Here is a 26,584-nt window from a genome sequence, read left to right on the forward strand (position 1 = left end):
GATGGAAAAACGAGTTTTCCAGGAAGAGACAGCTTGGGGCCTTCATTTTGGGCAGTTATGTGGAGTTTTCGAGAAAGTGCGCCCACTGGATTGTCCGCGGGTCTCGTAGCGACTTTCACCATAACGTTCGCATTGAAAATATAGGACGAGAAAAACACCCAAAACACGTCGTAGATCAAGAGTCCTGGATACGGAATGAAAATAGTTACATTGAATAAGTATCGTTGTCTCATTATCATTGAACATTGAACGTCACCCACAATAATGTCCTCGACACGTTCTGAGCCACTTACCGGTGAGGAGCAGCGTCGACACTTTCAGAGAAGGCAGGCGGACGAACGCAATGAAGGCGACGCAGAGTCCCATACCCATAGCGTCCATCAGCAACCAATGACCCGTGAGAACCCAGACGCAGACGATGCCCAAAGATAATGCGAAGGACACCATTTCAGCTGCCGTGAATCGCCCGCAGATCCCCAGTGAAACTCTGGAAAGAGATACAGAAAACTCACGGTTGAGATGCGTCGAAGTCACCGCGGATAGATTTCATAACAGATGCTGCGGCCGCGGATATCCAGAGCCCTTGGATCAAGCTCAGAACATCTGTCTATGAAATCGAAAGCTCTTCCCATGGAGTGCTCAGGAATGGGCGCGTGAGGGACCGTCGGCCGGATGACTTTTGTTCCTAGGAGGGAATGTCTCCCCCGGCGAAGACTGCTCGCATTGAATATGCGAGCAGACTTTGTTTTCAGGCGCGATCAACGACATTTGGCGGAGGATCCCAATGAGATGTAGCGAATTCGCATCAGAATAGAATGCGCTTGCCTCGTTGAGCGCTTCAATACCGCTGCGACTCGGGGAGATGCTGCCCAGACGCCGCGTTCATAGGAACACGCGATTCTGTCTCTCGAATGAATCTTCCCATCATTTGTCGAAATCGACGCCGAGGAGAAGCCCGTTTTCAGAAACGGTTTTACTAGGCGAATTGGTTGGCTGATCGTATCCTTGTACAATCGATTGAACTATTGTTTCAATTCGCCAATCAATTTCGCTGCCGCGCCGCCAAGTCCAATGGGGAAGCCGAATTTCGGAGGAGGAACATTTTCTCTGGGAGAAACCGTTTTGGAACAACTTTTTCTGACGCGGGACTGCGTCCTCCGCATAGCACACCGGATATAGGGCCCTGTCCTCGGTTCGAGTTCTATGTCTCCCGAATAGAAAGACGCGGGTGCTTCCTCAGTTATCACAAGGCTTCGCGAGGAACCTCGGTTTCTAGAATCACAGCAATTGCGCGATTCAAGCTCAACATGCGGCGTCTATCAGAAATCGCAAGCAAGCGCATGGAGTCGCAGTCGAGAACCGCGGTTCTCTGAAGAATTTTGCGGGTTCTCGCAAAACCTACTTGGGACTCGACCAGCGAGTGGATTCTAGAATCTCGAATGATAGCGTTGTTGTTTCGACGAATGGCAACGATCGTGGGAATCACGCTTGCCAATATTTCGAATACCCTCCTTTGAACAAATAATCCTTAGAATCGAGGGGGTAGCAGCCTCTTATTCCATGGTTCCAAGAGCAAGAATACTAGCATTGATAAATGTCGCAAAGCCGTTCCGACAACACTCCACAACCCAGTTCGTGTATAGTGACGAAAAACCGCTATCTGCTCCAACTCTCCGACACATCCTTATGGACGCCCTATGAAGGGATCGAGCGTTCTTCTAAAGCAACACTATTAGCATCTTACATGAGCGATAAGTCTACACAGGGTCGAGGGTGTGATTCTCAATCGTAATTTCATCGAAGTGCGACAGAGTTCCTTCCCCGAAGATTTTGCTAGTTTTGAACTCATCAATCTACATCGAGGAGGGAGAGGGAGCACGATTGCAACGCTTTGCACGCAGTTCGCAACCGCCGCAAAACGAAAGTGTGCAGCGTGGAGCACTTCTATTGCATTCGTTCATTTTTGTCAGGGTCCGATATACGGACTGTGACAGTCCGACGCGCGACGACGAAAATCCGCAGAGCTAGTGCTCACTTAGGGATGATTCAAATATCGAGGTTCTCGAAACCCTTCCTCACACGGTTTAACCGAACCTATGCGCGTCCTTTCCTGCCGGCACTGAGGCCGAGCGATGGAAGGCTTTTGATTTTCTGCAGAACCCACTTCGACTGACGGAGGTCTACTCAATAATTGTTTTATCATGCTGCCGGAGCTTCCTATGGGATGTCGTCGGAAACGATCGCGCGATTGCTGGACAGCTACTCTTAGTCGACTTACTTTTGTCCATTGGAACATGGTCTAATGATGTACTGGCACATGGGGAGAAGAAGAAATGCTAGGGCCACCGTTGCCACGACGGCAGTAGCCACTGCGAAAAGCATCTGCATCGAGTCGAAAAAGAAGAACATCACAAGCAATGAGACACTCGCTCCCAACGGTAGACACAAGGCCTGCATTGTGTCCAGGGTTTGAACATCTGGAAAGCACGGGGAATGATTAGGGGCATCGGGCGAGAGTTCGTCCAAACCCGGGGCGATGCAGAAGGCTGGAGTTCAGACTCCCGATCCTTGCCTCGACCCTCAAGATCTTCGGTTCCTTCGCAGAAGTTACGGCCCCCGGAGAGCACGAATCCCCAACCCTACAGAAGCCGGGTTCGTCTCTCCCGAAGAGGGACAACAATTCTATACGCATAATTAGCTTACTGTTGGAATCAGATGGACCTTTTTCGCCCTCCCTCAGCAGATTGCACCGGGCTTCTTTCTCCCTGAGCTTAGCTTCCTGTTCCATGTTGAGAGATCTGGAAGAAAAATTCAACGGATGTGAGATTCCTGAGTGAGATAGGGCTACGTCGTTCAACCATGAGCGGGCCTTCACACGTCATCCCGCGATTCGGGCACGGATACAGACAGACCCTCGTGTCCGTTCCGAACCCTAAACGACTGAAGCCATGCTTCCCGGGCGAGAACCCTCAGAATTCACAGAAATCATAGGGTTTCACGGAGCGCTCTCGGCGTTCATCCGCTATTTGAGGATTTGGTGCTCCGCCCGGATGCTCTCCGTGCATCTGATTGTCGGAACGAAAAGTCGCGGATGCAATTCATCTCGACCACACTACGGGACTGTCGAGGGATTCCCCTGTGGATCCCGTGGTGGAACAACTTGTGGAACCCAGACCTAGACACTATCGCCACATGTGCTGTATGCCCGGATCCTTACGGCTCAATGATGCCCAAACTTCTCCGAACCACCTGACTTGAGGAGGTTCAACGAGGTACCTCCGTACTTGTGAGCTGAGAGTTTCTCCTCGGCGGTTTCTCTGACCCTCTCTGAGGGGGCCCTCTGTAAGGGACTATCTCGCTTTTATAATAGCAAACTTAGGAGAGCTCCCGTATGCCATTGAGAAACTGGAAACGAAGGGACCGTCTCTGGTAGAAAGCGTGGACATGTTGGGGGCGCTTGAGAAAGATCTCAAGAGAACACCCGGTGATGTTGGGGATTCGGCCCGCAGGAAATGCGATGCGGTTGTGATTCGTGATAGAGGCTTCAGCATTCTGAAGGGTATTTCGGACGTACTTCAGGGCGCAGCTCCCCGGATCGTCTCACTGGCCGCGAGCCGCGACCCGTCGGAGACTGCCTGCTTCAAGTACGCACCGATCACGTCGGTTGATATTGAAAGCAGCTTCTCTAGTTTGAAGCACCTTCTCAGCGACCGTCGTCAGAGTTTTACGTTTGAAAATTTGAAGATGCATCTCATTGTCTATTGTAGGAACAATTAAATTGTGCCTGTATCAAACAGGATTGAGTAAATCTCAAAAAGTATCATAAAAGCTGCACAAAGCTCCTCATTTTTTGTGAGCATATCCTTTTTTCAATGCATATATCGGCCCTCTTTCAGGGCGTGTTTACATGCATTCATCCGGATTTCATAGGGCATGAAGCCACGGGCTCTACTGATTTGAGTCCGGGTCCCATTCATGCGATCCTGCTCGACTGCGGAGCTGCAAACTCCGGGAACCCATCAATCATCGAATTCCCTTCATATCAAACTGCATTCAATACACAGGGTCACGTGCAGCGGTCGCCAATAGATCGCCGGGGAGCTGGCGCAGCGATATTCGGGCCCCGGTATGTCGATACGTTTCTCGACTGATCTTAAAGCCGGCTCCAGCCCCATTGCTCGATGCATCAGTACCTCGGAGGCGAATGACAGAAGCGGATGCAGCCTGGAGTAGTTTTGAATCCCGAGGAGTGTTTGGCTTCTCCATTGGCCGACCATCGCTGATCGTACGACTCATTGACTCGTCAAGGGACGTTGAAAGGATGAGCAACGACTCGAAAGCGAGTCGATCTCGTGCGCCCGCCGAATTGGTACTGCAAGTGTCGAACTATGCGACGAGCCGACCGAATACCAGACCTGTCGACGAAACCAGTCGTTTCATCAGCAACCTGTTACTTTTTTCTGGATGATTTCGGTTCCCGTAGCCTTTCAGCCTCCCGTTCCCCGTGATGCGTCTCGGGAGTTTCCGAAGAGTCGGATGGGACTAGTACGGGAATGATTGGATATAACCAAGTCTATTTTCGGGAAACCTCTGTCAACGACCACGACCGAGTCTGCGAATCTTTGATTTCGTTCTCAGAGAACTTCTGATTCGACGGTTAAGTGAAAAGACAGAAGTCAAATCGGTCTTGCATCAGCTACCAACGCGATTGAGTCAAACGCACTCATCCGGCCGTATGAACGATTCTTCAATTCCATGCGAATGAACTTTCGACAGCAATGTCTCACGCAGCCGCGTGAGAGCATCAGGGACCACAGCCTCGTAGGATCGCACGGAGCTCGGGCCTGAAGGATTATGAGAGGTAATGATATTTATTTCTCAACTCACCGAAAACTCCCGTAGACAATGAGCAGAATCGAAATGAGGAAAGTTGAAACTCGACTGGAGTCCACCAAGGAATACGCCCTGAAAGCGAAATAGGTACACTTGAGTTTATGTTATGATTCGGATAGAACTCGCCCCGAATGAGCATTCTTCATGCGATTTTAGATCTGCTCTGGTAGCTATTCGGCTTTGCACACAGCCGCAAATTCCTCAGATTTCCGATTCATCAAATCTCGGAACAATTATTTCGCTTTCGAGGAGTCCACACCCCCAAGGAAACTCTCACTCAGCTCTGAACGGCGAGGGTTTGATTATATCTACACTCTTTGGGATGTAGAGAGACTCTGGTAAGATATTGATCGATCCGGGAGGAATCGGCCGGGCTGTATTGTTGAGCATCCGGGATGGTCGAAGCCTCCCCTCCTTGAGAAGTTGCGCGGTCAGGTCGGAAAGCTCATTGGAATCGAGGGGGATAGCCCCTGGAGGCAGCGAATGGAGGAATCATCCAACGATGGATGTCGTCTTCGAGACTCTAGCTGAATCAAATCGGACGCAGAATCGCTGATCCCGCCCCTGCGGAAGGCGAGAGGCGGAGTTCTGTCTTGGTCAAGAAGTTACCAGTCGTTCAGCTGATTGATGATATTCAGAGATGGATGCCCCATAGACTCGCTACGCGCATCACTCGAATCTTCGCCTGTAGTTGAGGGCGGTGCCGAGAGCGCTTAGAACCTGTTAAAAGGGGCCGAAATGTCGGTTTTGGATCGACATGCTGCATGAGATCATAGCTGGTGAATCGCTGAGCCCCCTCTGCGATCGCTCCCGGCCGAGGAGCGCGGAGCCCCCCGCACCCGGCGTTGTTTAACGCGGAGGAGAAACTCCATTCGGCGCACTGATCCGAATCCCTTGGTTTCTGGAGCTCGAGAGCATGCAAGCATTCTGTAGAGCTCCGTAGGCCGATCGGACCAATTTTTATCCGGAACCGATCTCGGATTCTTCTGTTCCGGCTGGAATCAGTGATCGAGCGAGCTTTCCGACGAGATCATGCGGATTCCCGGCGTTGGATACGACTAGATGCTCAGATATTCACGGGAAGAATTCCAGAATCGTCCATGGATCCGTTCAGAAGTCCGCATAATGGAGAAAAGTTCAAAGCATGAAGAATCTTTCCGAAAGCGGGAGAATGCTGCGTCGAGAACTCCCCCCCCCCCTCATTGGGCGAACCATAACAAGAAAACCGAGCAGTTTTCGTTTCCAGGGCAGAGAATCGGAGCTTCGCATGCTCTTACAGGGCGGGGGCGCAAGTGTGCCGAGTTGTCAGTCTCCGCGTCTGGTGCGAACCCAGGAATCTCCTAAGAGGGGGAGAGACGGTCGATGCATCGAGGGAGAAGCGGATCTATGCCTGAGGTCAGCTTGAACATGGAAAATTCAGGCAGTCGGAATACTGGAGGGAATGTGGCGATCGCCTACCCCGCTCTCGGATACCCCCGTGCTCCGTGTTCTCGGCCTGACTTAATTCAGATCCCGAACCAACGGTAGGATCTGATGACAGTAAATGCCAGGATCGTAGCCGAATTCGTCTCTACCGGCTTGGTCGCGGAAAATTGTGACCCTCGCGTTGGACGTTCCGTTCACCGGAGGTGGTGCTGCAGGGGCGGCGGCGGCGGCGAAGTCACTACTCTTTTTTTTATTACTGCGACCGTCGAAGTAAAACTTCAAGACCAGAGAGCAGCGACAGCGAAGGATGGACAAGATGTTGAAGAAGAGGCGGAGGGCGCGAGGCAACAGAAGGAAGCATTCATCCAAGCCGAACTCTTCTCGCTCTGTTTCAGCGGGCGAGTTTCTCGGGACGCTGGATTTCGCGCTGAGCAGCGCTCGAGTCTCTTCGGAACGGCCGCTGCAGCGCTAGCGACCACGCATAAGAGCGGGATCATTGGCAGCCCAGTTCAGATCATGGTGGAAACTACCGGAGATAAATCACTTCGATTCATTTCTGCCTGAGAACGATTCATGATTTCGGAGTCGCTATTAGTTTTCGAATGAATAAGGCTGCTCTGTAGCGAGTGGACTGGCTTAGTAAAAGACGCCGATTCGCGGAATATTTCGAACCCTGCCCGCGAGGCCACGGAGTCTGGCGCCACCGACCGGACATCCAGCATTATTCAGATCGCAGTAAATTCATCGGCCATTGTGTTCTCTTGGGGAAGATCAGTCGCACATTTTTTCCGTGAACGGAACCACTGCGATTGGAGTCAGCCGGACCGCATTCGGCATTCAACGCCACGCAACGGTGTCTACCCGTCCGTCGCCCATCGGAGGAGTTGGAATCTTCTGGAGCTTGCAAGAAAGGGCTCTAGCTAAGTGCTACGACTTGGGCGCTCCAGGGAGGGCCCGAACAAGTACGCCGAGGGCGTTGCGGGGCGAATCGACTCAGCGTTACCGAGGGGTTCATCTTGTGAGTTCTTCGTTTCATGGCCATGAAACTATCTACGGTTCTCTTGTCTTGAGGATGAACAACGGTTGTGTTCCCGATTCTTCTATGAGTCTCCTCCCTCGTTTCTGCATCTACCATTTTTTCGGTTCCTGACCCTAATTCTCCCTGTTCTCTCCGGGGCGAGAGCCCCGTTCGCTGACAAACATTCCCCCCTTTCCCACTCATCGCTTCTATGACCTACGCTTAGCCAATGCTTCAATCTGACGCGTCTCTAAGAGGAAGCTGAAGAGGACGATGGCGATCACGCGGCGGCGTTTTCCTTCCGGAGGAAAGATGAGGAAAGGCCCAGAGAATTCGAAATCGAGCGAGCCCACAACGAGCCCTATCAAGCATCTAAGGCTCGTCGGTCAACGTCGTAGACTCCAAGGCAGTGTTTCCCAGTAACAGATCACCCGCAGACCACATTGCGGGACACAATCGGGACGAATGCTTAATTTCTATTGCAAGTTTGCTCTACAAACACAAGACCCAACCATGACGAGTGAGAGACGAGAGCTCTCGTTCTGTTGTCCGGCATGATTTCATCAAAGTCGATTTCAATCTTATTCAACTCCAATCTCAGCGAATCTGACAACTTCGAACTCCGTGGGCTACCGAAAATCTGATCCTGGACCGATCCTTCGAGAGCGCGCTCGGTGAGTCGATCATCTCGGGAATCCATTCCTACATCTTTCGCTCCGTTAATTGGAAAAACCATGCCTCCTGCCATCCAGCGACCCTCGCGCTGACGGCAGCATATTGGGGCCGGATGGCCGCCCGGACACAATTGTCGAACGACAGCGGCCAGTCAGTAAGAAATCTTACTTGGTTCCAATCGGCCACTCTGGATAGCTTGGTGGATAGCGTGTGCCCGGTGATATCGGCTTTGACTCCGACACACGAGCCGCCAACAGTCTGACGGAGCGGCCAGCATCTAGTCATCAGCCGTCGTCAGCGGGAGTCGCATCGGTAAATCGCGATCATTTCGAAAGTCATTCCTCGATAAGCCCAGAATTCCCCAAAATCACCCAAAAAATAGTTCCGAATCCCGACCGGGAATGTTTCTCGAGGGAAGAGCTGGGGTTACTTGTCGAACTCTGAGCCGCCCCAGGCTTCTGCGAGTGGCGAACTTTGGATACTGCTGCACTATGCTGCTCCAGCGGATAGCCCGAGAAATGCAAACCTAATTTGTGAACGTTCCCATCGTGGTAAATTCTTCAACGTCCCGAGATCGAATGATGAACTAGAGAAAGACTCCCATTCCCTGTCCGAGGGTGTTCCCCAATGCTCAAGCATCATTTGAGATTATGTGCAAGCTCGTATTTGGTCGATTTGGGAATTCCTCATTTCGACAACACGCTACATCACCCCGGTGCAAGCCGATCGTTCCCTGTAATTCCGGAGGCGGTCGTCTCGATCTTTGACTTCCTCTCCGGATTCTGGCCAGGTTTCACAAGGAGATCCTCTGCCCCTATCCACAGAAGTCACTCCAGAATTCTGGTCCCCAGAGTTCACTCCTTACTTCGACAGGACCGAACTTGACCGATTGCGAATCTGTGTGGAGTCCGCACTTGCCGGTCCGGTCTGGGCCGGCGTTCGTGAAGCATTCCGCTCGGATGTGAACACCGACATCATCGGCGGCTTGCGGTGTCCCCACTGAAGCCGGCGCTCGGTCTTCCGCCAGAATTCAGGAAGCGAACGAAAACCGACCACGGGCTGCTTCCCGTGCTACGCTCATATGATGCGAATGACTTTAGTAGTGGCGGTGATTCTGCTGCATATGCCGCCATAGCTTGATAAACTCTTCTCACACCTCCTGTTCGGACACTGAGATGACGCAAATAGATGAGGTGGGATCAGAGCTGGTATGCCCCTCCGAAAGCCCTTCCTAGTGTTATTCGGCTCGGACAGTGAGTTGTTTGAGCCGGAAAGCCGAAATAGTCGAAGGCTGCGGCGATGTTTTCCGGATTCATTTCCAATCGGGCAACCAGTGGGGAATTCGGGCCTCCGGGGCAGATGATGATTCTGAAGCCTAGGGAAGCGATTCCAAGGATCTCGCCGTGAGGACAGCCTCGCGACAAGTCGCCGACGCTACTTAGCACTTCGCCGCACTCTCGCCTACACGCTCCCGCCGAAGAGAAAGATCTCAAAGATTCGACTTCGAGTGAGACCCGTAGCTAGACAAAGAGTCCCAGTCCGAATCACCCAGCTCCTTGCCTGGGACGACGACCCGAGGGGTTATTCGTCGCATCAGCAGCTCCAGCTCACTAGTTTCTGTTTCTCAAATCCGACGATTCGGGGTTTGTCAATGAACAAATTATGCCCGAACTTTACTCAGAAGGAGCATCCCCATTCGCCGAAGGCATGCCTTCCTGCCGTCTGTGAATGGTTTATTTTGACACGGAGTAAAATGACCCGTCTCCGAGTCAATCACATCTGATTGTTCTTGTCCTTCCCATGCTCTCGTTTTCCCGGCGCTGAACCGATTCTCTCCCTGTTGCAACGGATGAAGTGTTTGTCGGATAACCCACTTGGAGCTTCCGGATCTTCCACGGGGCTCCGGCTCGTCGTCGATCCCGATAGAGAGTTTCGAATTGTCTGAGTCGCACTCCAGCTCGAAGGACGCTTTCGATTTCGCATCAGTTCCCTCTTGTCACTCGGAGCACTCGCTCCGAATGTAAACTATCAGGCTGATCCGTGGGTCAATCCTCAAACCTTCCTTTCTGAGTTCAGTGGCCCACTGTCATCTGCACTGAGATGCTTTCGTGATGCCGAATTATGTGTGTTTATGTGAGTGCCCCTCTGCGAGCTTGAGTAAATGAAGCAAGCATAATGGTCCTATGAGGGAGGGGAATGGGATTCTTCCTCGGAGCGGAATTCGATCCGTACGCAGATGAGAAACGTCAGACTCTGGATCCCCGGTGATATCGAATCAACAATGATCCCGGTAACCCTGTATCAGAGCCGCCTACTATGCTTCCCCAGAGACGTCCCGAGCGTCGACTCTTCACACAGCTTCCGAGACAGAGCCACTAGATTCGCTTACCATTGGTATTCGTTCATTTTCAAGGCTCCTCTGAGGATTTCCAATCAAGTTCACTTCAGGAACACCCACAAGCACACACCGAGGCTGGCGACTGCGGAGGAACAAGCTGATGAATACTCTTGCAGCTAGAGCTGTACATCAAGCGCGAGAGATATCAGCTGGTGATTCGCCACGGTCGATGATTATCGGCGATATCCGGACCTCAGTAAGAGAATAATCGCAACGGGAGCCCCATCCTGGTCCGCCCGGGGACGACGGCGATGGCTTCGACGGTGGAAACTCCTCTGAAGAGCTCGTTGTGTGGCCCTTGCTCCGAAGTCGATCGCAAACGCTCCGCTGCGCCAGCGTTTTCCGCTCTTATTGGGCCTACTGAGGCTTCCCACACTGAGCGACTCAGAGTCGGCCCCAGGAAACACTCAGATAGTCCTGGCCAGTCCTCATGCAGCAACGGTTGCGGCAGCAGCAGCTTCCACCGAACAGCTTCTCTCGCAGCAGCACACTATGTCTATCCAGGCCCTGGTGGTGGTGGTGCTCCTCAGCAGCGGCTGCAGCCGACGTAGCCGCTGCCGCAGCCTCTCCCCTCGGGTCGGGAAGCAGCCGCGGCGGTTGCTGCGGCGGCGGCGGCGATGGCGGCAACGCTGCCACAGCCGAGCAGCAGCGGCGGCCTCCGATCTCAGCTCCGTCATTTTCTAGACTTACTCGCATTGCCCGCCCGATGACCATAAGAATTTAGGATCTCGAGAATACGTTCTGCCGGAATGACGAGCCGGGCAAGGGTGAGGGACTCTGGCCTGAAGCTCCTGCTCTAGCGAAAACAGACGACGTTCCACCGCCGGGTGCCGATGATCTCTGCTTTGTGGTGGGGACGAGTTGCGGAAATGCTCCTCCGGTGCCCTCTCTTTTCCGAAGGGTTGCGAGGGACGAGTCTCGACGCTACGGACTTGTCGAACCCATAGAAAGTCACGCTCATGGAGCTCTGGCTCCCATGATTGTTCCCCTATCATCTCCACACCTCGAGAACGTCTTCGCAGGCGGGAGCGCTCATGCCTGATGGGCTCGGGGTCATTGCGAATTCCCTGCCACAGGTTCGCGGCAGAGCTTTCAGTGTCGAAAATGGTCGGCGAGAGTATTTGATGGTGTTCTATGGCCCGTGTGTCTGACCCTGAATCCTGTTTCCTGCGCGATCCGGTAGGGAGGCAACACCGTCAGCCGCGTAGAGAATAAATCGGCGCCCCCGCTCCCCGGCGACCATTCGTCGCTCAATGGTACCGCATGCCATGAGGTGCCATTGGAATTCTCCTTCCCCTCCCCAGAGCGTATGCTCGGAATTCAAATCTCGACTTGCCTCGTTCTTCGGCTAAATTCTACGGCGAACCCGTCAGAGCATGAGTCGGCTTGGAGTGGATAGCAGATGAACCGAACCTGCCGACGAAAAAAAATTCACAAGAGATCCACGTATCCCAGGAGCGCTTTTCTTATTCTTTGACGTGGTGCTACGAATAGCCTGTCCGCGCTCAATCTCCTAGGTGCTCGGCTTATCCCCTCCGAAACTGGGTTTCCGAGTACACGGATAAAGCAGGAATGTTCCCAGATAGACGAGCAAAACGAACTCTGACTGGAACCTCCGAAATATCCTCGGAGACGACGCACTCCTTATCGCAGGGAGGCAACCTAAGTTCGCGAAGCTCCCCAGAAGCTCTCCCGGATAATTTCGGATTGCGAAATCAGAAGTTCCATTAAGTCACATCCTGTGGCGAGTGTCGAAGTCATGTTTGGGGGGACCAACTTCTCGACATCCTGAGGACTGATGAAACCTTCCAGCGATGAACGGACCGCTCTGGACATCCTGCGTCCGTAGGAGGAGCTTCAAGAGCCAGCGACAGCTCCGGCTAGCCCCTTTAAAACACGTGAAATCGGATACCCCCAGGGTGGGACCGTACAAACTGATCTGGATCACAACGAGAGCGAAACTCGCGATCGCGCGACAGCCCCCGAATCTCTAGGTATTACAAGGACCATCGACGTCATTACCTCTTAATTTGCGTGGTCCGCTCCCCGATGTAACGGATACCCAGTCGAAATTCTCGTAGGCTTCGGTGATTTCTCATCAACCATTCATGTGCAATACGAATTTTGATACGTCGAAAGCCATTTTGGTGGCTAGGGCTAATAAGAGATCTTCATCGGAAACGTTACACTAGCGTGCTCATGGTGTCCAGCGAAAAGGCTTGTCCGACACATCGCCGGAGTCGCTTATCTCGCTCTCCCCATGCCGCTCCTGCTCTTATGAGTGTCGAATCCTCCGTTGCTCAGAGGAAATCGGTCTTGGGTTCGACTCCGAGATGAGCTTGGTCGCAATATACGTGACGGCTCTAACACATTTGAATAAGGCGCCACAAGGGTAAGTTTCGGGGGAGGAGCGGTTCTGTTTTCATATATCGGTGGTGATGGTGTGTGTGGTGTGTTCACTGGAGAGAGAGAGAGAGCGAGCGCTTCTTCTTGGACAGCTGATTCCGATCTTAATTTGGGTGGATGGCGGCATATCGGGGAAAGCTTCCGCGACTACTCTGTACCTCAGTGTTCTCCAGGTTCTCCGTTTAGCACTGAGGAGTCCTTCGCTCCGTGACGATCTGGGGGAACTGCGCATGTGGGTACTCTTCGGCGTGACATCGCGAGTTACAAAATGGTGAGTCTTCCCGTCTCGATCAGCTGAGAACTGCTGCTTCACAGTTTTTCCGTCCGAATATATTCGATGCGAGGAGCATCGCGAATCGCAATCCCATTGTACTCAAAAAAGCGTCATACGCCACTGGTCTCGAGCGGGGGAATCAAAATCCCGACACCTGAGACCGATCTCCACGCGAGAGCTCCATGGAGCCAGTCCTCGTATTCGCGGATACCTATCCGAACGGTCCCTTCTGCAATGAGCTACGTCTGCCGGGTGTCTATTCTGATGATACACGTCGAGCATGCATCTTGTCACGAGCGTTCGTTGCCGCGATCCATATCTGTCATGTATCCAAATCGGCCTTCCTTTAGATTAAAGCATCGATCTACTGATCTAGATGTCACTGAATATCTTCAAACAACCGAGCGTACAGGATCTTGTGAAGGACGTGTATCTCCGCAAGACTCTCGCCAGATACACGGTTGCAACCGTGAAGGATGTTCAAATGGAGGCGCTGCGCAATCCAGAACGGAAAATCACGCAGGGCGACGTAGCGAATCGTTTCTGTGAGGTGATCGAGGCGATATTCCTCCATGGGTGAGTCTGCAAACGAGGTATGGAATCAGGTTCCGGCGCAGCAGGTGCATTGATGCAGAGACACTCGATGTGCGGATGGACGATTCCCTTCCGACACGCAGTCACTTGTTGATCCGCGATTCACTTTCTCCCTAGCTCGAAAGGTCGTTTAACGAAAATGATGAGCGACGTGTTCGGCGGCTCGCGGCTGCCGAAACCGGATTTTTGGGACCTCGTGATGCTGTACACTCATCGGGACGATCTACAAACGCTGAGCTCATTGGATCAAATCACCACCGATGTTGGACGTTGCCGAGCTTGGGTTCGGCTCGTGATTACTGATGGCACCCTCTCGTCGTTCGTGGGTGAGTCGAGGATGCGCCGAGGAGGCAGTGATCGATTCGAAAAGCTACTGCGGGCTAAGTGTGCTCGGTTGACAAGCGAGATAATCTCTTCGATGCAACTCTTTACAGAATGCATCTCTCAGGATGTGAAAGCGTTGCCGTCGTTCTACAGGTCCTCTGCCTTCTTGAGAGATCCAGAGCTCGTGGCTATCGTGATCCGGCTCCTTAGTTCACTGCTGAGCCACGTCAAAGTCTCGCTCCCTCTAAATGTCGCGTCGCTGAACGTCTGGCAGAAGCAACCGCTGCTACTATCCGGCTTTTGGAAAGACGGCGGCGATGAGGATGTACAACCTGTGATGAGGGGTGTCGATGTCGACGACTATTTTATTAGCGACGATGCGGCGCACAACAAGAAAGGCTCCGCCGGAAAAGTATCCTCGCATCGCCTGCCCATAGCAAGGGATCGTGGATGTGAAGAAAGTCTCAGAGACTTAGTTCTCTCAAAGAGTATCGCTCAAGAAATCGAACAGGCCTTGGAGGTTAGTTCGCTCAGTCCCAGTGTACCTCCCCCCAGCGAGAGCGTCAGAGGATATCGAGCTATCAGAGCCCATCACATTGGACTGAAATGTCGGTTCACTCGAACCATTTCCAGAAAAACCGACAGGAAGAGGAATCGAGACAAAACGACGAGACTGACCGGCAATCCGGCGCCTCAGAAGATGTCAGACAATTGCTCAACGAACTACAACTGGATTCGGATGAAGGCTTCCGAACAGTGAGTCCGTCCCCATCAGAGCCCTCTCGAATGAGAATCTAGAACTCGCAGATCGCTCTTGGAGCCAGGTCGAGAATGATTCACCAGAGCTCCAAGCTCCAGCTAATGCTTTCATTATCCGTCTCCCAGCTCGAAGAACGAGACGAGCCTATAGTAGCTGTTGCCAGCCCGCAACCGGAACTCAAGGAGGAGGAAGGAACCGAAGACAAGTGCCTGACGAGCTCGGTCGAGCATCAAGGAGCAGAAGGGTCTGAGGAAACGGTCAGGTCAGTGATCTGGAAGCTCCCGGGGACACACCTCCGTAGAACTTCGCTTCTATCACTCAAGCTACACATATGAATCATTCAGGCGCTCGTTACATACATAGAGATACTTCCCCTGCAAATTATGGTCTGCCTCGTTAAGTCAGTTTTCATTTCAGGAGCTGGGCCGGTGGTATGGTGGAAAGCAGTCTGGGATGGTCTTCGCCATTCAGCGACCCCGGAACCCACGATGGCGGTGGAGAGAGAGTCACGGGGATGCTCACGCAAGAGAAACATGAAGACGAGGGCGTGGAGGAGGCGAGTTTCGACTCGATTCTGAACTCGTACACGAAACACATCGCCGTGAACCCCCTCGTGTCACCGGTCGGCACGCCGGAATTGTCGAACATGCTCTCTCAGGTTTACGGTTCGAAGGTCAGTCGAAGCAAGAAATTATTGAGGAGTGATTGATTGATGAGAGTGAGATTGATAATAATTGAGATGACCTAAAATCGGACATGAATGCCGCAGGCGAACCCGCCGTCGTTGGCCGCTTATCTTCGCGACGAGAGTGACGATGCGAACCAAGACGGAGAGACGGATGGAGTCGATGACGATTTCGAAGTCATCCCGAAACCGGCTCGAGAAGATGAACGGACGCTCGAGCTGCTGGAGAACATCGGGCGAATTCCCAAGGAGTTTGGTCTGGATCAGCAGAATTTCGAGTGTTTTGGCTGCAAGTGCTCAATCGGTAAATGGACTTCGAGGTTTTTCACTCCTTCCGCAGCCTTCGCTCTGCTCCTCCTGTCTGTCAGGGTTGAATGAAATGATCTAATCCTTTCAGATACGAGATGCTATCGTTTTGAGCTGAGACTCCTCTGTTATAAGATTACCCTCCATACAGTGATCTGCGAGGATACACACAAAACCAAGCGCACTTGTGATTTCAGGCATGATTTTCGGACCATATAGGAAATGCTCACTCGATGGACATTTGTATTGTCAGGAATGTTTCTCTGGGGGTAAAGACGAGCCAGCAGAGGAGCACGTTGTGCCAGCCAGAGTCGTCCATGACTGGGATCTACGAGCGAACCCTGTGTGTCGCTTCAACAAAATGTTTCTCTTAAAGTATGTTTAGACAAAATCGCAGACCCGTAGGTTTCCGCCTAATCCCATTCGGAGTGTTCATCGGACCCCCGGGGAGTAGATTGACCAATCGACAGCTGGTTCTCGCGTTTCCAGGTACGAGCAGGAACCTTTGATGGACATTCGAGAGCTCAACCCCGTCCTGTACGCGGTAGTTCCCCAGTTGGCGGCCATTCAATCCCTCAGACGACAGTTGGGCTTCCTGAGACTCTACCTGTTTTCCTGTTCCGACAATGTCAGCCTCCAGCTCCAGAAGATGGTTTGGCCCCGCGAATATCTCTACGAGCACGTCCATCTTTATTCGACTTCGGATTTGTTGTCGGTCCCATCAGGTGAGCTTTGACTACGATATGATCATGCAGCTGAAACTTGTTCCACTGATTGGGGGAGACGACTCGGCAGCTTGGGCTCCTTGACAGATGCTTCGTCTTATAGGCACCCTGCAAAGACTTCTCGAGAAAGCATGTACCTTTGCGAGCAAACACGTGCTGTCCTGTCAGCTCTGCGGGCAGAAGGGATTCTTCTGCGAGCTTTGTAACGATCCCAAGGTGAATATACGGTGAAACTTCATGAATGAAATCGCATTATCAACAAGGGAGTCTTTTGGGCTATGCTGGGCGGGTCGTCCAAAGATCCTAACGCGATCCCTTGGAAATTTGCAGATGATATTCCCCTTCCACATGGCGGAAACTCATTTCTGTGAGTTGTGTTCTGCGCTGTACCATCGGCAGTGTATGCTGACTCACGGGAACTCATGCAACAAATGCGAAAGACGTCGGCTACGCGAAGAGAAACTAGCTCGGGAGGAGGAGCGTTTTTCAGAGGACAACGTGAATCAGAATGTCGAGGCTGAAGCGAGCGGCCAGCTCCAAGAAGCCGTTCTGCCGGAATAAACATCCTAGGGAGTGGCTCAAAGATGTGAGGGGATCCTGTATGAAGATTGCCCTGGAGATTTTTGCCGCGCGTGTGCTCATCCATCTCTCCGGCTCGGGTGGGAGGTCCGAGCAATGTGGAAGGACACTCCTCTGTTATATGATGATTCCATACTGTGATCTGCGAGGAGACACACAACTTCAATCACAATAGCCCACATGGGTTGCCATTCGTGTGTACAGGAGTCATACAGTCCGAACGATATTTTCATATACATACATACATGTAATACTAGATTATAAGACTAAGAATCGAACCTTGTTTTGTGACGAGCAGCTTGAGCGAGCTCTGTTGACTTTAATTCCGGTTTCACTATAAGAATCTCACGGAGGGTGATGGTACCGATTTCGGATATGCTTGTGTACATTAGCCATGGTACGCTGAAAACCCGCGGCGGTGTCATCAGGAAATGCTTTTCGGAATCTGATGGAAATATTTTGTAATCATTCTAGTTTTCATTGTGTCCTAGGCACCGCGTAGCGGGCTGTAGTGCGACCCGGGGCGATGATTCGCAATTATCCATTATTTCGGACGCGGCCGATAAGAATGCCGCTCGTGCCGATATCTTACTCGAACAAAAGTCTTTCATCGCACTCTAGCGCTCGGGTCTCATCTTGTTTGGAAAATTGTCGGAGCTCTCTGAGAGGGCCCCGTCGAGGATCGACTCTGGAAATTCTCGGAGTCCGGAACCCGAAAATTATCGGAGCTCTCAGCACAGAGGGTTCCCTGGTTCCCTGCTACGAGGATCTTAGGAGTTGATTCCCGATAGGGCTCTGTGCTGTGCAGAGAGCTCCGCCATTTTCCGGTTCTTCACTCCGAGGATTCTCGAGATTGATATTCGTCTCTGCGCCCTAAGTATGGAACTACGATAGTATTCGGAGTTTCGAAAACTGCTACGAGCTGGCTCGCCCCGCCTTTGCCAATATGGTTGCTCCTCAAACCAGCCTCTGACGGCGCCGGCCGCCGGATTCGGATGCCCTTCCCTGCGACTCGAAGGGAAGGGTCACAGTCACAACAAACATGGCTCCCGCGTGCTCGCTGTCACCGATCCAACGTCCAGGCGTTCCCTCTGCCTTCCATCGAGCCGAATCGCCAGACCGCGCGCATCAATCGAGGAGCAACTATGAATGCAGAAAGTGCAAACGAAATTCTTCCGAAGATAAGACATGTGTGAAGAGGCCGCGATGAATCTGACATGAAAGCATTGCTGAGACTAGTCGAGTTTGTCTGCGCGAGGGCACTTTCCCAGCGACGCGTGAGACGGTGTCTCACCGTGGTTCTGATATTGATTGCCCTCGGGATACAGCTATCTTTAATCGCGAGTCTTCTGCGGACTCCGGCGAAGCTCGTGCGCGACTTCAGCGGCTCAAGCTCGTGGAGAACCGTTCGTGATATCGTCGACGTTTCTCGCTCGGTGCGATTCCCGATATTCGCGCTTGATCTCGGAGCGATAAGCCACCATGGCACTTCTGGCGATACATGCATGCATTTTTGCTCGGGTGAGATATTCCAGTTCGGTACGATATCCACTTTCTCCAATAAGAGGGAACCCCAGTTCTGCGAACGGCTGCTGGCCATGGGCTTCGAAGTGGAAGTCGTGCGAGTTCCCAATCCGAAGATGGTGGAACTCGTCGTCGACTCCGTTGCTCATTACTTGATACGACGCTCGCATAAGCATCAGGACGATGCTCGACCTACGATTTTGATTCATATAGTTGTGTTTCACGACAGACCTGATAACTACTGGTGGCATTCCGCCCTGCCGAAACTTCACCAGCTTCGCGAGAAGAAACTCAAATTCACGCTGACAACCGGAGCTCATCCGAAAACGGAAATCCTAGCGTCGCATCTGGACCACATCAGAATCTTCACCCCGATGCATCAATTCACCCCGTCATCGGAGTTCATCGACTGCAACCGAACGTCGGCCGTGGCTTTCTTTGGTCGCACCGGGGGCCGCGATTCCAGGCCCGATGCCGAGCTCTTCCGGATCAGGGTTCGCGGGCTACTTTCCAAGGTGAAGACTCTGCTCACAAAACACGGTATTCCTTTCTGGCTGTCATCCGGAACCTGCCTTGGCTGGTTCCGGCAGTGCGACGTGATTCCCTATACGACCGATGTCGACATCGGCATATTCATCGAGGATTATAAGCCCGTTCTCATCGAAGAATTTTCCACGCACGATTTGGCTCTCACCCACGTCTTCGGAAAAGTCGAGGACAGTTATGAGTTATCTTTTCTCGACGTTGTCGAACAGATTAAGTTGGACGTTTTCTTCTTCTACCGCGAAGCCAATCAGACCTGGAATGGCGGGACGCAAGCCAGGACAGGTCAAAAATACAAATACATATTTCGTCCCTTCAATATGTGTCTCACGGATTTTTTGGACATCTTGGTGCAGATACCTTGTCCACCTCTCGCGTACATAGAAGCGAATTACGGTGCTGACTGGGGATTGCCGAAAAAAAACTGGGACTGGAAGAAGAGTCCTCCGAATGTTGTCGAGAACGGAATCTGGCCGGTGGAGGATTGGAATCAATTGATTCAGCTTTTTCCGCTGCCTCCATATCGGTGATGATTCTCTTAGGAGATGTTAAGATGGGAGGGCTTCCGAAAAATCCGTTGTCGAGAGAGCACATCCTCGGAGTGAGTATCGATACAGAAGCCGCGAATGGAATTTTGAGACGATCACGCATATCGACTACTGGAGTCGTTGGCTCAGGAGCGGATCGAACGCAATAAAGATCCTCTGATGATTTTTAGTCGGTATGCTTTTCATTCATTCTCCCAGAGATGGGGTGGTCCTCTCGACTGGGGAACCGATGGTGCAAAAATCACCTCACTGGGGACCGACTCGTACTTTCTGTCGGCATAAGGAAAATGACGAGATGGATATTACGGATCGATATCCGAGCATTTTCCGCTCGATTAATCGTTGAACGAGTCGGTCGGATTGATTTCAGTTCCCAGAATAAATATCGATCCCCGACACATTCCTACGTAGGGAGATGCATGATGCTGGCGGAAATCCTGATAAGAAACGTCCCAAGCTCCTGGGGATAAAGCGCACCTGTCTCGCGAGTATTGGGAGAATAATTCACCTCCAGAGAGAGAGAGGTTTTCAGAGTTCCGGAGCAATTATTACCTCGTCCATGATGAGGAAATGTCAGCTGGGAAGCGAGGCTGGCGACGCGACGCCTTACAGAGTCCGTAAACGGTTGCCGTCCCCGCTCGACAGACTCTGATTGGTGGGACAAGCCTCTTAACTCCTCGATCTCCTTGTTGTTTCCTCAGTCTCGATTTGCGTGTCAATGGCTCGAGACCTTGTTCGACATGATACACATCGGATTAAGCTGAGGGAATTAAAACGAATCGATCCCAACACTGATTCAGTAAATCCTTGTAGGTTGGAAACCGCGTCACCGAAAAAATTGCATTGGTCGCTCATGCGTTGTACAGATAATGACAGTTGTTTACTGCGATCGACAACCCTTCTCCCTCGGTCCGCGCGCTCGCGCGAACCGCTCTTGGCTGTGCCTACGGGTACGGCCGCGCTCGTGATGCGCGATATACTGTCGCTGCGGACAGAAGAGCTGGAGTGGAACGAGAGCCTCAAATCAAGGACAATCAGGGACTGCAGCCTGAAAGGTGCCTATCAAGTGGGAATGGTGGATCCTGTCTCCACCAAGAAGCTCGAGAATCTTCATGTGTGTCGGAGGATCCGCTGGCCAGAAGTCTAGAATAAGACCGCGGGGTCTTAGCCAATCGGTGAACTCCTTCCACCACGCTGGACTTTCGATTCTGGCGGTAATTGGGATTTCAATGATAGGAATCCTCTGCGATTCTAGCCTATACAATCCCAAGATGCGAGTCGATACTCAGAGCATCCATTGAGCCGGGGCCTGAGGGTCGATCAACGTTCGCACTGGATGGCATAGGGCATTAACACGATGAGTTCGCCCTCGTAGGAATGTATGATTGGATCATTATGAACTTAATTTTGTTATTGAATTCTTCCAGGAATGCACTGCATTATCGAGAACATCATACTCGATTTTATGACCATTCGACTCGATTATGTGACCTTTTTCACTCGATGATATCATCCTTTTTCGACCTGGGGTATTCGAGAACTTGATTGTATCAACGCGTCTCGGTTCGAATCCGATCGGATCAGCTCGAGGTCATTGGAGCTCGATCATGACGCATCGGAACACTGGATCAAAGGAGACATCACGCGTGCGGTGCCCGAGGATCCTCACCTAGAATGACTCCTATCAGCCATGCGGAGGGGCATCCTCGGCTTTTAATTGAGGAGGCTAAGCATCATGATCGAAAATGCGCCTTGTATAAAGCCAAATGAGATTTGATCAAATGCATCACGAATTAGACACAAGGAGACATACATAAGTTTCGTCCCCGAGCCGCAGCGGCAGCGAAGTCGAGCCGTTCAGGCCGAATTCGGGACAGGGTCTTTCTTCCGGATGCCTCCGCCTAGCCCAAAACGAAAGTCAATCGCGGACACGGGTACCCCTCAGTGAATCACAATCGTACAACGAGTGAATTTTGAAAGTGTTTCCATCTACCGAAAGTCCGAGGCATTACATAATCGAGTCGGGGCTGCGGTATGATCGAATTCCCGTGACAGCCTATGTGAAGTCCATCGCATCAACAACTCCATTGTGTCTGTTATTTTTTCTACACGACTTAGACCATATACCGAGCCTGTACTTTGTTTTGTACTCATAATGATATCAACTCCTCGGCTCGATTCTAGAGTTCCATCGTCGACGATTCAGCCTGAATCGGCCTCCTTGCGCACCCGATGAACGCCTCCATCCATCAAACTCTCACGTAGGGCAGAATGACAGGAGGCGGGAGCTCGTAAGATGAAGCGCAGACGGAATCCCAAGGAGCGCCAGAAGCAAGCGAGAAAGGGTACCCGATGAACTCCCCATTTGAACGCGATTACTCCGCGGAATGTCTAGGAGCTTGATGGACCTATCTATACACCAGCGACTTTGCTTACCTACAGCAACTTTGACAAGTACATCGAATACGAGGATTGAGATGGCCAGTTCTCAAACTTCGGAGAGCAAGGCTCTCTTTTGAATAAGTGATCGAAGGGAAGTGCTCTATGTAAACGAGCTCGAGCAGATCCTCGTCTCGCGGTCATCATCATCACCACGGATGGAAATTATCTGCCCCGTGCTCGTTCTCCCTCCTTCTCGAGGAAGACTCTGTGCCGTCTCTCTTTCCGAAATCACTTCGTCATACCGCATACCCTTGTCAGAGCTTCGATTGCGCGCACATACACAAATAGATGCATGTCTGCGACAGACACACCAGGACAGGCGGGAGAATCGCTCCACGAAGTTGTGTTGTCCAGAATAGTCAACTCAGACGTGATGCTCCGGTTGGTGACACCTCTCACGCAATCTTGGTGCTCCTCATAGCTCGCCTTAGTCCTCGCTTCTTCCTGCGGAGCACCGTGAAAGCCTGGTAGTTGAAAGTCTTCTCAAAGCCACTCAGGTGATCCCTTGGACTAGCAGCGCCTACATGGAAGGCCTTGTAGTGAGAGATCTGCGGATAAGAGCTCCCCACGGTCGCAGCGTTCCACCAAACGTGTGGTGCAGGACTACGATCGAGATGGGGGTGGGCTTGCTGGTATGGTCGAGGGCCGTAGTAGGCTGTAGGCGTGACGTCGGTGTGGTAATCAGAGCCGGCTGTAGCTCGATGAGAAGTTCTCGGGTGGCTGAAGGTGCCTGCGGGAACTCGTGAGCAGAGAGCGTCATCGCAATAAGGGTGGGTCGCGGGACACGCGCTGCACGCTGGACCCTCGACGTACATTTCGGAGCCGATGATATTTCCACTACGGAAAGTTATCATTAGTCGCATTCAGAAGTACGATGGGTAGACTCAACACTCCATCCTACTGTCGTTATGGCAATGAAGTCGGAGATCACAAAATTGCTCACCCTTCACCGTAATCGCAGGTTCTTAGATCGCTCGTTCCGCCGTTTTTCTCAAAGATAATTTTCCCGCAGCCAACTCTCTCGGTTTCTGCCCAAAGGAGCTATCGGAGGAGGAAGAAGACCTCAGCGGGCATGATAAACTGCATGCAAGAACGATGGAGCCTCGCTCCGATTGTGATCGATCGATGTCGAGGATGAACGCCGTGAAGACGAACTTACCTGCGTCAGATGCCCCGTTCCGTGGAGGTTATAACCGCGCAAAGTCATTCCCCGTCCGAAGTGACCCCCGCGCAATAAGGCGGCCTCGTTCCTGCCCCACAAGCTCTCTATAACATTGGACCATGAATCCTCTTGGAGCTTCTGATACTTCACCTCAGTGATGTAAACGTTTTGTCCAACGTCGGGATAAAGTCCTGGGAAACGAGGGAATATCATCGGATGCTCACAGGAGGAAGGAAGGCGATCTCGGCGAGAATGCGGAATATTATGAACTTGGGCTCCCCTCTACCTGTGATTCGCTGCCAGGGTTGGTCGTGATGTAACTGACAGAAGACCTCTACGTGAGCTTGGGCGTTATTTGCCAAGTCGTCATCGTATTCCTGCGGGGTTCGCAAGTTCAAGTCACAATTATTTCCCCGCAGAGACTCCGAGATCGCGATTTTTACCCTTCTTTAGCCCCCTCCCCCCAAGATCACCTCTCACGTGAATGAAAGTCGCTATAGAATTACCATTTTTTTCATATTGGCTGCTTCGGGCAATCCGAATCCCCTCAGAAGACCCTTGGCGGCCTCGCGGCGGATGTGGTTATGAGCCGCGAGGATCTCATGCCGCTCGCTGAAGCTCAGAGAATGATCGTCAGTGATCCGGCACTGGGGATTGCGAGCCTGACACGTAATATGACCCGGGCTGTACTGGCGACAAGTGTACTTCGCCGAGACGGCTGAAGCCAGCGAGAGGTAGAAGATCCTGGAATAGGGAGATTCCGTTCCTGAGTGTTCCGGGGAGTCTAGCCGTTGTCCAAATGTGGAGCTGAATCACTTCTTCCGGACCTACACATTGAGTGCCACTGAGGGACGCGGCGTCCCTCAGTTCTCCCGGGAGTTCTCCCGGTGGCACTTAGAGGGTTAAACACATCGACACAAAGAAAGCATACGAATTCCGATATTGGAAGGTTCAGGGACCCGAAAGAAACCTGTAGAACGGGGAGCTGGGAGCAATGATAAAGCCGGACTCCCTAAACTCGAAGACCGAATACACCGATTCGGAAGCTGACTCTATAACCATCGTTTCGCATCGTATCAGGAAGACGAACTCACCCGAAAAGCATCATCATTCCTGCTGCTTCAAGAGGCAGGCCCTCAGCTTCCCCGAGATGTTCTGAAAGAATACAGCGAACTTGTGTATGTCTACCTCCGATCTAATGGAGTGGCTTATCGATGAATCCCTCCGCTCGGATATGGACAGAACGCTCGACAAGCAAGGTGATCGTCGATAAATTCTTCATCTCCTCAAGGACCATGGTGATTCCCCACGGACTCCAAGCACTCAACCGCTCCTCTCGCGAAAATAGACAGAAACCCGGATTTTATCGAGGGTCACAATTCACGACGAATCCCGCCGAGTCCCCGAGATAAGAAGAGGGGAAACGATCAAGCTCTTATCGCGGTATAGAAAACCGGCCCGCAGTTCGCACTTTGCCTCTGACAGTTGGAACATTTTCTGTGCTTCTGCTCCCAGCTGACGGCAGGAGTGAAATTCGGTTGGATCGGAGGGGAGAAGCCCTCTGGATCTAGTCGAGCGCTATATCAGGGTTTCCTTCAGCGACCTCCCTGGGCAGCTTACCAACGAATGGAAGATCGATAAGTTTCGCCCACTTGATCGTGGTACTCCGCTTCGATCGAGAGAAAATCAGCCTTGCGGGCGATTCCTGACAGGGAGGAGATTATGAGATCCCGGAAAACTTCGTTTGCCGAACGATCGGCATCGCACGAGATTCTGAAACTCGAGCAGCTGCCCAATAGCTCACTGGATACCCGAAGAACAACGTTTCCCGAAAAAGATCCGCGGTTGAGAGCCTTCGCGAGGGAAACGCTCATTCGCTTGGCGTCCAGCAGACGGAGTCGCTTTCTGATGACGAGCTTGACTATTGTCTATCCTGATCACTAGGACGTAGCTACATGAGTTCGCTGAAGATGCCGGATCCACCGTCCTACCTGATGGTTTTAATCGCGATTTCTAGCAGTCTCGCGATCGGGAGAGAGCATCCGTTGCGAGCTGATCTTTCGCGCTGCATGGAGTCGAGTTTCGAATGCTCTCTCCAGAAAAGCTCACGCCGGTCTGACGGAAAATTATCTTTCTCCGCGCTTCTCAGTGCGAATCACCGAATAGATCGCTAGAACATGAGCAACTCACGTTTCGGACTCCGAGATTATTTTGTGCCGACTCGATCTGCCCGAGCAGGTACCACTGACGCGTCCGCGCACGTACGTCTCCCACAGAGGAGCTAGTTCCGCTGAGCCGAGTTCAGACGCAAGGTTTTTATTCTTTTCACGGCTGGAGTCCCCTCTCTTGCCGCGGTCCTCTTTCCTCCTCATTCGCAACCACCGGAAAGCGCTCATGTTCCTTTACCTCGGAATCGTTTCCTCGAGGCAATGAATAAATGAGCCAGGCTCGAGGCGCTGTCTGAGATTTCGCAGTTGGCTCAAAGGAACGAAGAATTAGCTTTCTTGGCCTTGGTCCGGGGTAGACTTCGCATAAGATCCGAGACTGTCTAGGGTGCTCCGAGGCTTATATGTGCTTAGAATCGTCCCTTCGTGATGAGCCTAAGAGTCTCCCTATGCACTGAAACAAGGAGACTCGATCCTCCGAGTGTACCCGATCACTTTTCGCCTCGTATTAGCAGTCCTGCATGTGACTGACGCGATATTCTGGGTATTCAGGCTCACATTGATTCAAAATCGGAGGTAAATCTCAGTCACTGAATCCTAAATTCCGCATCGTGGAGCACGAGAGAAGCATGCTCCTCTTCATTTGCGCTAGATTCGAGGGATCCGGGGCTCTTCACATGGATGACCAGGGACAAGAATACCGTTAAATAGGTCCACATAAATCGGCAGAGAGGTCTCGAGAATACCCGGCTTGAGAGTATCACGCGAATTGTTCCCGAGTCTCGTCTGCGGACTTCCGATGTAGCCTGTGAAAGTAAGTCTCCGTGGAGGATGTCGAGAATCCTGCTCCTTCTTCGGTCGGCTGCCCCCGGACATGTGTTTGCTGAGCAGAAATTTACCTCGTGTCTGCTTCAAGGCGATAGCTGGTCGCACGGTATCATGGATAGCCTCTGTCTAACGTGGTGAAGTCGTTCGAATCCCTCCTACCTGCTGAAACCTACAACTGAGCAGCGCGCTGCGAGATTCGATAGCGGATTGGTCTGATAAGGAGAACACACGCACCGCCAGAGCTTCGCCTGGTGAAAAATGATGTCGGTCGCTTCCATTGGCTTACGGTCTTCAGCTGAGTTTGGAGCGA

The 26,584-nt window shown here is 52.1% G+C and overlaps 3 protein-coding genes across 3 annotated transcripts in view; 1 reads left to right on the top strand and 2 right to left on the bottom strand.

Moving 5' to 3' along the window:
* The window catches only part of SppL (signal peptide peptidase-like protein), an 11,389-nt gene extending 524 nt beyond the window's left edge, over positions 1–10,865 (bottom strand). The window contains 6 exon segments of the mRNA XM_018638448.1: positions 4–184; positions 294–487; positions 2,279–2,477; positions 2,704–2,798; positions 4,888–4,965; positions 10,401–10,865. Of these exon segments, the coding sequence (XP_018493964.1) occupies positions 4–184; positions 294–487; positions 2,279–2,477; positions 2,704–2,798; positions 4,888–4,965; positions 10,401–10,417 (764 nt within the window). The 5' untranslated portion in view covers positions 10,418–10,865.
* Positions 10,866–12,833: 1,968 nt separating this feature from the next.
* Positions 12,834–17,326, top strand: LOC100904603 (Pleckstrin homology and RUN domain containing M1). Its single transcript, XM_003740581.2, has 12 exons — positions 12,834–13,090; positions 13,466–13,665; positions 13,801–14,009; positions 14,118–14,527; positions 14,641–14,763; positions 14,893–15,029; positions 15,185–15,440; positions 15,537–15,756; positions 15,956–16,133; positions 16,248–16,483; positions 16,587–16,699; positions 16,814–17,326. Exons 2-12 carry the CDS (start codon positions 13,466–13,468, stop codon positions 17,042–17,044), a joined length of 2,313 nt encoding a protein of 770 aa, XP_003740629.1. The 5' UTR covers positions 12,834–13,090; the 3' UTR covers positions 17,045–17,326.
* A 506-nt stretch (positions 17,327–17,832) lies between these two features.
* On the bottom strand, positions 17,833–24,386 carry LOC108863822 (uncharacterized). The gene is made up of 7 exons (XM_018638443.2): positions 24,376–24,386; positions 23,788–24,025; positions 23,568–23,658; positions 23,279–23,472; positions 23,063–23,160; positions 22,546–22,956; positions 17,833–18,067 (listed from the first exon to the last, which is right to left on the bottom strand). Exons 1-7 carry the CDS (start codon positions 24,384–24,386, stop codon positions 17,833–17,835), a joined length of 1,278 nt encoding a protein of 425 aa, XP_018493959.2.
* Positions 24,387–26,584: the final 2,198 nt, after the last annotated feature.

The sequence above is a fragment of the Galendromus occidentalis genome, unplaced genomic scaffold (genome assembly GCF_000255335.2).
Source record: "Galendromus occidentalis unplaced genomic scaffold, Mocc_1.1 scf7180000077029, whole genome shotgun sequence".
Taxonomy (NCBI): domain Eukaryota; kingdom Metazoa; phylum Arthropoda; class Arachnida; order Mesostigmata; family Phytoseiidae; genus Galendromus; species Galendromus occidentalis.